The 11,988-nt window shown below is 42.6% G+C and overlaps 1 protein-coding gene across 1 annotated transcript; it reads left to right on the forward strand.

The window, feature by feature from the left end:
- Positions 1 to 6,251: 6,251 nt before the first annotated feature.
- On the forward strand, positions 6,252 to 9,534 carry LOC134460534 (patr class I histocompatibility antigen, alpha chain E-like). Its single transcript, XM_063212913.1, has 5 exons — positions 6,252 to 6,531; positions 7,229 to 7,522; positions 7,768 to 8,086; positions 8,565 to 8,579; positions 9,492 to 9,534. Exons 1-5 carry the CDS (start codon positions 6,252 to 6,254, stop codon positions 9,532 to 9,534), a joined length of 951 nt encoding a protein of 316 aa, XP_063068983.1.
- The last annotated feature ends 2,454 nt before the right edge of the window (positions 9,535 to 11,988 follow it).

Below are 11,988 nucleotides of genomic sequence, written 5' to 3' on the forward strand. Positions count from 1 at the left end.
AAAGATTTGGATACCATTGTTGGTGGTTGACTTGTGAAAGGAAGAACGGTATACAAACAATGGGGTTTCACTTTAGAATACAAAGTTTGAAAGACAGGATAGCCCCTGAGAGGCAATAAACACATAGGTCTAGACAATAAAGCCGACTTGACTAGACTTGACATTGTAAACCGACTTACAGAAGACATGGATGCTTATTTAAAGACATAACATCTAAACAAAAGGCTGTTGACTATTGATTTATTTTAAAGAAGGCGGAGGTAAACACTCACCTTTTTCACATTTACACCGAACAGCAGTCAGTACACTCCACTTGTTCCCCACTTCCTCATTCAACACAGGTGAGCAAGTGGGAGGGGCTTTGGACCAAGAGGAGGATTCTTATCGGTAACCACAACTATAGCATGAGAGAGGGAGAGGGGAGCAAGGGACAAAGGTAGGCTATGAGTGGGGTTCTTGTGTCGTTCAGACTTATTCAGTATATCATATCTGGAGATGGAGTGTGATTTCACATGTTAATCTGTGAATTATACATCTCTTTATGACACACAAATCAAGACTACAGTATTTATTAGGGAGCCATAAGTGTAATTTACTTTTCTGGACACAAATGTGTGGACACAAACTCAAACTACAGCAGTGTAGCTCATTTATCACATGTGGATGTTGGCTTCCAGACAAACACACATCAATACAGTAGGTTTCACGTAATTCTAGACATACATTTATTAACAGTGGCAGAGTTGTGCATTGCCATTATGCCTCCAGAGTATGTGTGTGTACAAGAGACGGGTGATTCCAAAGGTCACCACTACAGGTAGGGTGAGATAAAGACAATGTCTTGAGATCTTACTGTAACAGCCTCAAGTTGTCACTCCGTCTCTCACTTAGAAGTTAGGCTATATTAAATTTGTCTTGATTGAGGCTCATTTTATCTTTTTGCTGTGTCAACAGGGCAGAGTGACAGACAGACAGACGAGTAAATAAAGTGACAGACAGACAGGCAGAGCGGTGGGTGTTGCTGTCAATTGTTGACTTATTACATACTGCCATCTAAAGGTGAAATGTTAGTACTGTTTCTGCAATGATCCTGTGGTGGTTAAACTCAGAGGGCAAAATGTGGGGAAACAGCTACCAACATTGCCCGTTGCCAATAATAATAATAATAATAATAATAATAATAATGATAATAATAATAATAACAATAATTAAAAAAACGCTTTAAAGGTGCAGTGAGTAGTATTCTTAGTAGTTTATCTCCAGAATTCATGCTGCCCATTTAATTTTTTCATGACTACTTACTACCACCATCAAATTCCAAGTATTTATTATGACTGGGGAAATTGCACTTTTCAGACATGAAAAAGGGGGTCTTCTCCACAGCCGCCATTTTGAATTTCCAGAAATAGACAGTTTAGCTGCTGAATTTACTGTACTTTGGTCATACAGTCCGTGTACACCGACCGCAACCCGATAATAATGTTTTTTTTTTTTCATATCGGACCGATATGTTAAAAAGTAACAATGTTAATGCCGATATATCATGCATCCCGACATGAGGGTATAAACTGCAGTCAAAATTAGTGGGATAAAAAACATTTGTATTGTCATGAAAACAAAATTTCTAAACAGGTGTGTTAAAGTTCAAAATTCTACAATTCAAAAATTATTAGAATGGGGGAGGGGCGATTAAAGTTCAAAATACAGTATCTTTAAACTAAACCTAAGAGACCATAGTTATATTATATGGCACAGCTTTACATGAAATGCTGAAAATCAAATGTCATTTTGTTTTGGATGCCGAGGGTGTTCAAAGTTGTGTTTATTTCTGTGTCATAGTCCTGACACAACTTGAGGCCCCTCCCCCTGACATCGTAGCACGGTGTGGCCTCAGCAGATCATTGCTGTAAACAGTGATGACAGCACACGCACGCACGCACGCACGCACGCACAAGCACACACGCACACACACGCCCACACCCACACGCACACGCACACGCACACGCACACGCACATGGGGGGAAAAGCAGGTCAATTGTCCTGGGCCCAGGGAAAGAGGGGTCCTAGAATTGGGCCCTGATTCCATTGTATGTCCTTAGAGGGGGACCCTTTCAGATGATTTTGTCCTGAGCTGTCAGCAGCCTGGCCCTGTACATGCATATGCACACACGTAAACACAAGTAGGCGAGGAAGGGAGATTATAAACCTGTTGGCCAGGTTCATGAGCCAGAGACAGCCCACATCCGATCTGATGTTTGGGACAAGGTAACAGCGAAGACTAGCCCAGTTCCTCAGTCATATCACACTGGATCTCATCGCTACAATGCGGTAAGCTTGGTACTATTTATGGATTACTGACTGAGCAATAACATTTACGCAATAACACTTTACGGTGTGTTCCTTAACCTCCCTCTCGATCAATAAAGTATCTCTACATATGTGAATAATAGACTTGCTTAGTCTATTATAAGGATTTGTTCAAATTACTTCACAGGTTGTTCATTTTTCTCTGCATCGCATTGCATGGAACGTTGTGACTCATGGTGCAAGAATCATGTAAAAGAGACTTATTATGTACATTTTCAAAGATGGTGAAAATGACTCTAGGATAGATAATCTCCATGAGACCATTAAGTTAAAATAAGGACATTAACATAATGAAATCATCTTTGTTTTAAGTTTTGTTAGAAGCACACAATATATTTAAATTAAGAAATGAACATCACTAGCCTCTTTCTGCAGATTAGCGCCCATCAGCTCAACGGGCCCAGTTATTCTTTGCAGACAATGGCAAGTACCAAGTCATAATGTATTACTAGAGGCCAGGTGAAATGTTGTAGTGATATAGTACTATGGTAGTAAAGTGTTTCACCTATTACTGTACAGCGTTCGACAGGAGCGACAGTGTGCTGTATGCTACCAACATCATAACAACATTGCCTTGGCATTACTGAGACCCTTAAGTAACACATTAAGGCTTGGTCATTACAATTTTGTTGACACTAAAGTTATAACAGGCTCTGCACAAAGGGAATAAAAAAAGAGCATCTTTGTTGTAAACTGTTGTAAGTCTGTGTAATTACTTTGTGTAATTATTTTCATGTCAATTGCATATGATTATTCTCTTCTTCACAGTGTAAAAACAAAGAGGATGGCCATCCATTGCAGGAGTGGGTTGTGAAAGACCATCTCCCTTCAAGCTGTGTACCAGTGAACATCCATCCCCATGTACCCGAGGAACCAGAGTGCCTCAGCTGGACTGACCNACCCAAAGCAATGCCTCTCTTCTGGGGTCACCTCTCCAAGGCATGACCTCTCTCCTGGGCTGACCTACCCAAAACAATGTCTCTCTTCTGGGGTCACCTCTCCAAGGCATGCCCTCTCTCCTGGACTGACCTGCCCAAAACACTGCCTGTCTTCAGGGTATGCAGCACACCGAGGACCGTGGAGCAGATTCTGGGTGGTCCTCCTGCTGCTGTGCCTCAGCACCTGCATGACTCCGACCACGGGACTGGGTGAGTAGAGTTGTTGTTGTAATGCTTTGCAATGGTAAGCAAGGGCACTAGGAAGGAATACAGGCAGTGTAATGGATCTTTTATGAAAGATGAGTTTATTTTTTTAATAATAACATTTGATGAGTTGCATGCTGCCTGTTGTGTCATTGATATACACACAATCTACACAGTTACTATATGTAGCAGAGTGGGGTTACTAAGATTACTGACTTTTAAGTAATTAGGTTTTAAAAGGTGACTACGCCAGTCTCGTTAAAGGGTGAGACAACCCAGATGTTAAAAACACAATTTTCCCCGACAGGTTCTAGATGACAAAGGATGACACAGCTGTTGCACATACAATAGTTTTTATTTTCTTCTGCTTTCAGTCTTATTTGTACTCAAAATGTGCAGGCAGTTCACTTGAGTTTACATACACAGAGTTCTAACTCCACTGAAGTCAATACAGATATATATCGTGAAACAGTGACGGCTGAAGTGCGAGAGCACTGAGTAGGCTAGTACAGGTAATTTACTGAGCGTGTTACCTACACACTGCACTGTGAATGCCTAAGAACACTGCAATCAAAACTGTACACACAAAACATAAATCAAAATAAACAAAAGAAGTCACAGCACACTAAAATGATTCACAGTGAAGAGGTAGCCTATGTTTATCAAATCAGGCCTCTTGGCGGAGGGTTTACTATACCACTCAGGGGATCTACACCTCACCAATAAGTTTACACGATAATGCTACTAATCTCAACCGGCCAGTCCCCAATCACTCATCCCTTGTCTAAGGGGTGGGTGACTGGAGCTGACCGTGTCAGACCGTATGGCTGAAAGACGAAAGCGTCGCGCACCTGCGCAAAGGAACAACAACCTGCCACTACTAAAAGAGCTTGTGGTGGTAAAAGGCAAAATAACAAACACAAACACCGGGAAAAGACGGCGGCGTCCCCCCACCCCAGCCCATTGACAATATGTGCTCAACCTAGAAAGCACAAGACAGACTGGGTTAATGCCAGGGAAATGCCATTATCAATGTGCAAGGTGTGGCGTGAAAGCCACAGGCACAGAGTGACGGTAAATTAGAAATTACCTTAAGTTGCAACTGAGAAGCACCGGACCGAGCCTGGAAGTCTACGGGTGACCCTCGCTTCACCATGCAATGCTGCAGTGAAACAACATCACGTTAGCCACAGTACAAACACAATTGAGTATCGCCAGGTGCACAGTGCAGAAGGGCTTACCTTCAAGCCGGTTAGGCTACATGCAGCAACCTGGCGTCCGCATTTCAGCTGCGCTCTACGCGCTCCAGTATGGGTCCAAAACCCAACACGCCAACATCACCTACTGCACCCAGCGTACAGGGCTTCCCCAAGCGCCAACCGGTACCGAGGTTAGCCACACCTGGCTAACAGCCAACATAGTAGGCAATTTATACTAACCGGAAGGGCTCCACCCTCGCCCACACGGGCAGCTGTTTTCAATTACAACATTCACACTAACAGGGGACCTAGTCCAACCTGTTACATATACATGACTGCTGTAAAGCACGAGGTAGGCTGATGAGTTGAGGTCTGACATAGCGTCTAACATAAAGTCTAACATAACTTTCAAACGCAAGCAGGTAATTGGAGTGCTTCTGGGTCTTCACCTGGGCCTTCTTTAGGATACGCCCTGAAGAAGGCCATAAGGGCCGAAACGTGTAGGCATTGTAGCCAAATAAAAAAGGGGGAAAAAATGCAACCTTGAGTGCCTCAGCATTTGTCTTTGGACAGCATTTGGACCAAGTTTCTAACGTAACTTTGTACCATCGATGAGTGCAACGTGAATATTATGTGGGCCAATGCTCCTGTCCAGTCACTGCGATATGCACCATCACCTGACAACCTGTATTTCCATATGTTCATAAGCCAGTATGTGTTTCTTCCTGGGAGCAGGTGATGACAGTGAAATAAACTTCCCGTCACCATCCCAAACTGTCCTAAATAAAGGTTAACCCCTTCGTGCAGAGCCTGTTATAACCTTACATCTTACATATCACATACATTGCAATGACCAAGTCTTAATATCTTACTTCAAACTCAGTGTCATTCCATAGCAAAGTTATTAAGATGTTGAGTCTTTTCAGCAAAGCCTGAGTGGGCGTGCTGGCTGCTCAATAGTGTCTACTGGTGCAACAAACTGCAGTGTCACTGATGAGCTGCCCTGATACTCTGGAGCCTGTCTAACTGCTTTGGCACGTCCCCACTGATGATGGCTGCTACTTACATAAACAAAAACAATTACACATTGACATGAATTATTCGCTGAAAGGCAAAAAAAAAACCTGGATGGCGCAATCATACAAATATGCGGTCTACTTTCACTACACCTTCGTGAGTGAGAGTTTGGCCTGGTTCTAAATTACTTGTTGGCTTACAAGGCTGTTGTTTTGTATTAGTAGTAGTTGTTGATTTTTTTTTTCTTGTTGTTGTTCTTATAGAAATAGCAGCAATAGGAGTAGTGGTAGTAGTAGTAATAGTCATAGTAGTAGTAGTTGTAGTAGTTGTTGTAGTAGTAGTAGTGGCAGTAATAGTAGCCTAATAATTAGTAGTAGCAGTTGTAGACAGTACCTTGTAGTAGTAGTAGCAGCAGTTGTTGTTGTTTTTGTTTTTGTTGTCATAATCAATATTATGATCATAGGTCTCCACAGCCTGGAGTTTTATTATGATTATGATTGTTGTTGTTGTTGTTGATATAGTTATTATGTCTATGATCACAGGCCTCCACAGTCTGGAGTTCCAGAAGACGGTGTACAGGCCCCCGGGGGGCAGTGAGCCGCGCTTCTTCCAGACCATCCTGCTGGACGGGGAGGTGGTGTCCCAGTGTCAGAGCCCCGAACTCAGGGAGCAGCTCCAGCAGCAGTGGGCAGACCTGGCCTTCAGCTCCAGTGAGATGGAGAACAGAGACCAGGCCTGCCAGGCACAGTACTACGAGATGATCCAGTGCCTTCAGGAGATACAGCAAGTACTCAACAACACAACAGGTAAGTAACTTAAAAAATAGGATGAATGTAACTTACCGGTATGCTTGGGTATGACATATCTCAGTTTATCCTATTATTTGACCATTTACATCAGTTGCTTGTATTTAAGTTATCTAAAATGTTTTCACAATGTTCACATCATTGGCCCTCCTTAAAGGACAACTTCTGCCAATTTCAACATGCAGTTGTACTGCTCACACTACCCTGGACTTGTCAATACCTGATAATTTTTTTTCTTTCTTCAGCTTTTCCGAGATCCAGGTCATTGTGGGAGCAGAGTATGTTTACATAAAAAAACATTCTGATTTATTCCCAATAACATCCAAAAGGTTATGCAACATAGCAGACAACTAGCAAACAGTAATAACATTTGGGATAATATTTGGAGTAGGCCTATGTTAAGAAGGTATTTAATGTGAACAAAGTCTGCCCCCATTAGAATAGCTCAGATCTCGGAAAGAGCTGAGCCAAAGAATTACCGGGTACTGACAAGTCAAGGGAAGCGTGCACATTGGCAGAAGTTCCCATTTAAGCCCTTTGACTTCAGAGATTAGCAGTGTCATGATAAACAGTCAAAACTATGGTTAGTAGAAAAGCTGATTAGTGCTTCAAGAAAACCACTAGCCACATGGTCCAGCAAAAAAGTTAATGATGAGACCTGATGCATTGATATGTGACGTGATATTCTCTGTTGCAGCGGTTCTTCAGAGGCGTCACGGCTGCTCCTTTAACGACACAACACTCTTCCCGTTGGAGCAGTGGGGCGTCAACGGTGATGACTTCCTGACCTTTGACCCCCAGACCCAAACATGGCTGCCACAGTCCAAGATGGCCGCCCCTACAGCACTACGGTGGAACAGACATCTGCTGAGGAACCAGATCCGTAACCACGTCTACAGTCACTTCAACCAGGACGGCTGCCGCGCCACTCACAGCAGCCTGCACAGGAAGAGGCTTGCCTGGGGACAGGAAGTGACATCCTCTCCCCATGGTGAGCCAATCAGGAGAGGGCAAGTGACAGCGACTTAGTAATAGCTAATCAGTAGACAAATAGTAGTTCAGGATTAGTGGAAGCTATATGTTCAGTGTAACAGAGACACTTCAATAGAATTGAATTTAGAGTCTATACGGCATTTAGCCTACTTAATTACATTAAGTGTATTTTCTGTTTGCATCTGTGTCTGAATGTAGATAAAGACATTTTTAACATATTTTTTATTGTGTGTGCTCCTACAGCTATTGATGTCCAAGTTTTTGCCAAACCGATCCCTGACAGTTCCGAATCATCTCTTCAGTGTCATGTGACCGGGTCTGACCTATCAGGAGTGACGATCCAGCTGACCAAAGATGGAGTTCCTCTCTACAGGGGAGTAGAGCTGATTGGTCCACGGACCAATGGGGATGGAACCAATCAGATGAGAGTCCAGGCCCTGATCAGCATGACAGACACAGAGGGCTACCAATGTGAGGTCTACAGAGAACCTGGTCATCACTCTTCTGCCACTTTGGGTAAGTGCAGCCATATGGCATGTGTAAACGCTGCAAATGCCTTGATGTTTTGCTCTGTTTCCCTGTTTGAATCATTTGTTTTGGCCGCAACAGACTACAGGCTTTCTTATTTGTTTGCCGCCGTATTTTTAGGTGTATTTACTCAATTGCTGGCCATCTTTTCTCTGCCAGAAAAGTACAAAGACTATCACTGTCAGTTGGCATACATATAGACTCACAAATTGTGACCACAACAGGGTCGTTTTAGTTTAATTAAATGTTTTGCAAGTGTTTCATGCACCTTGAGCACAGACATACTATAGACTGTTTAAATTCCATGGATTGAGCCATGTTAGGTAATAATTCCTAATCTGTAAAGGAGTACATTTCTCTTTACTTTTAAATGTTTACTTTACAATAAATATGTTAACATGCTCTGGTGTGTTATTTATTGATCATACTGTATGTTATAAATCTTCTTTTTATAGGCTACGTAAACCTAACAATCGTCTAATGTGTCCAGGTGTATATGTTTTCATGAACAGGTGTCCTAACACTGGGTGAGAGGATTGTCGTTATTACGGTATAGCACGATAAGGAGAAGAGGGTGTGAGCAGGGCTTTGAACCGGTTCAAGGAACGAAAACGAAAACCGGGAACTTTTTGTATTTTACAGGGAACAGAAACGAAACCGGAAACGTTATTATTTTTTATGTTCTGGAACAGGAACACTTATTTAAAAATAATGGTAACCGGTTAATACCGGTTAATACCGTTCCTCAAACAAAACAAAAAAGTAATTATTTTCCTGCGCACGTTACCATGACGGCTGAGGTTCACGTCCTGTGTGACATCTGACATTCTCTGACTGAATGGAGAGAGGGATTACAAAGTCTCCACTCCACATCTTAAATAAGAGAAACCACTAAGGGCAAAGTTTCCATTGCATCATTGTAAGACATTGCAGAGAAGCGCGTGTAAAGCGCACCAAGAATGTTCGACGTTATTGGGCATCCATGGCCGCTTTAAATATGCACAAACTCACAATGTCCATCATAGCGCTCCCTGTGACCCAAGTCAGCGTGGAGCGTGCATTTTCATCATTGAGGTTTATTCTCCGCTTCTCCGCTTAGGTCGTCCCTAAATGACAAAATTCTGGAGGATATTCTTTTCATCTGCTTGAATAAACAGTTTGGAATGTAGGCTGACTCATTTGCACTTCCGTCTTTCTTGGTTAATTAACATCAGTTAGGCCTATGGGAGTAATTAGCTTTCAGGAACGAAATTAACCGTTCCGGGAACAGTATTTTTTTTTTCTAACCGGTTCGGGAACGTCAATTTATTGGTGGAACGCATAACCGGAAACGTTATAATTCCGTTTCTGTTCGGAACGAACCGTTTGGAAAAAAACATTGGTTCAAAGCCCTGGGTGTGAGGAGTGGATATTAATGTCTAATGTGATTTCATTAATAGGTGTCCCAGCTGTGGGCGAGAGGATCGTCATCACTGCAACTAGAGCAATGACAATGCATTGTATGACAGCCTGAAGAAGGTGTGTGGCGTGGATAATAATATATCTAATGTGTTTTCATTAACAGTGGGCGAAAGGATTTTCGCCAGATCAAAGCCAGCACAGCGACAGGAGGGCAATGTGAAGAGGGTGTGGGGCGTGGTGCTGTGTGTGGTGGCGGTGGGGGCCATTCTGCTCAACACTCTCCTACGCTGCAACTGCCTCAACAAGAAAAGTAAGTTGCCTCTTGTGTTGTGATAAGTGTGTGTGTGTGCGCGTGTGTGCGTGTGTGTGCGCGCGCGCGTGTGTGTGTGTCTGTGTGTGTGTGTGTCTCTGTGTGTGTGTGTGTGTGTGTGTGTTTGGGTGGGTGGGTGTTAAGTTTGTGGTATCATAGATGGTTATGTGAGTATATCAGTATGTATATGTGTGACAGGAAGATTTGTACCAGTTTAATAAATAACTCTCACCCTCAGAACAGCGAATCCATCATACAATGCTCTTCCTCCTTTTCCCCTCTACTGTGCAGCAATGAAAACGATATGAAGAGTTCAGATGCAAAACCCCCTAACTCCATTTCTGAAGACCTGCACTTCTATATTTTTAGAGAACCCTGTTGTTGGTTTGGTTTACATGCATGTACTTGATAATACATATAAATAGTTATATTACATAAATAAAATAAAAAATATGCAATTTTGATAGCTTTGTATTAAATAAAAATGAATTAAGATTATTTTCTGAAATGGCACTTAGGGGGTTTTGCATCTGAACTCTTCATATCTTCCCCTATATGATGTCTAACGATGTCTTCTTCTTTTGCCCCCTCTACAGAGCAGCAGTGCATACCCACCGTTGAGGAGCAGATCAAGTTGTATCTCCAGATAGTCTTGTCCAATGAAGAATACGACAAGTGGAGGAAGATCGCCGACAACTTCTACGGAAAATATGAAGAGGTGCTCAGACAAACTCGTCTGTAAACTGGTTGCAGGTTCAACGGAATCATTTGTGTCCTTGATGTTTGTTTTTGCATTGTTTTTTTTCTCGTTTTGTTTTGTAAAGGGTGGTGAAGTAGAGAGGAAGGGCTGCTCAGACAATGGTAGTCTTGGGATACGTTTACCCTATGCCGTGATAGTGTTTAGTTTGGGGACCCAAATACCTGGGAAGTCGTGGGTAAGCAGTATGGGCATCAGTCTCGCAGCCCAAAGGTTGGCAGTCTCACTCCCGAATTGTCAGGTTGGTGGGGAAACCAGTGCTCTCCCCATCCTCCTCCATGACTGAGGTACCCTGAGCATGATGCCATCCCGCCGCACTGCTCCCTTGAGGCTTCCCCCTTACACGGGTGAGGCATAAATGCAATTTCATTGTGTGCACTGTGCAGTGATATATGGAGTGCTGCGTCACAATGACAATGGGAGTTTTCCAGGAGGGCCTTTGCTTTTTTAATACAATGCTATGATAAGGGCCCTTTAGTGCTGGTTAGCTATGACATGGGCCCTTTAGCACTAGTTACCTAGCACAATATGCTATGATAAGGATCTTTCAGCTTTGACTAACTAATACCAAGTTAAGCTCATTTTGACTTTGATTAGCTAACATCATGCTATGACAAGGACCCTTTAGCATATACTAGGTTAGCGTGTTCCATGCTGTGACAGCATGTATCTTTGGTTAACCGGTGTGATTCTGTGGTGAGGATGCTAGAGTTATTCTGTGGCAAATGTTTACTTCTTCCTATATGTGGAGGTAGGCAGGCTTGTTAAATTACGCACACAGGAAATGGAGCCGTTGTCTAAGAGGAGACATCACCTAGCCTATGAGGTCCTGTGGGCTACTCAACTGAATAGATGACAGTTAACAGTTGGACATATCTAGTGTGTTAAGTATTCAACGAAAATAAAGAAAATGCCGCTCACTCTCCTCCATGTTATATTTGTTGTGAAGTGACATTTCCAGGGGGCCAGGGGCCACGTCACAACAAATATAACATGGAGCAAAGTGTGCATCATTTTCTTTATTTTCTTTGACACGAGTGGCCAGCTCCTCAAAAAGACTTTATTGGTGTGCGACACTTTTTTTTGTTTCTGAGTATTATTCATTATTCCCACCACAATTCTTATGATTAACTAGACGTTCATGAAGCCTATGTTGTATGTTTGCACATTTTGTATTTGACGTCAATTGTTTGAATGGTCCATGTTTGTTGCTGATGTTTATCACTCTATGCACATGAGAGTAAACGAGGAAGCATTTACTTATACAGTAAAATAATAAGCTAGAGGATCTTGGATACTATACCATGTTTGAAGTATTGCTTTTGACATTGTCTCAGACTGCCACGTCTGTTACTACATGTCTACACACGCACACACGCCTACTGCACACACACACACACACATCACTCTCTCTCTCTCTCCGGATCTTGAATAAAATCTGCAATGTTGGAAGTAGGCTACTGTTGTT

Source organism: Engraulis encrasicolus, chromosome 13 (assembly GCF_034702125.1).
Source record: "Engraulis encrasicolus isolate BLACKSEA-1 chromosome 13, IST_EnEncr_1.0, whole genome shotgun sequence".
NCBI classification, from domain to species: domain Eukaryota; kingdom Metazoa; phylum Chordata; class Actinopteri; order Clupeiformes; family Engraulidae; genus Engraulis; species Engraulis encrasicolus.

Excerpts from the sequence above, each read along its gene's own strand:
- LOC134460534 (XM_063212913.1), top strand. The coding sequence starts at position 6,252 with ATGTCTATGATCACAGGCCTCCACAGTCTGGAGTTCCAGAAGACGGTG. Across the intron at positions 6,532-7,228 it reads AGTACTCAACAACACAACAG|CGGTTCTTCAGAGGCGTCAC; the intron begins GTAAGTAACTTA and ends TCTCTGTTGCAG. Across the intron at positions 7,523-7,767 it reads AGTGACATCCTCTCCCCATG|CTATTGATGTCCAAGTTTTT; the intron begins GTGAGCCAATCA and ends GTGCTCCTACAG.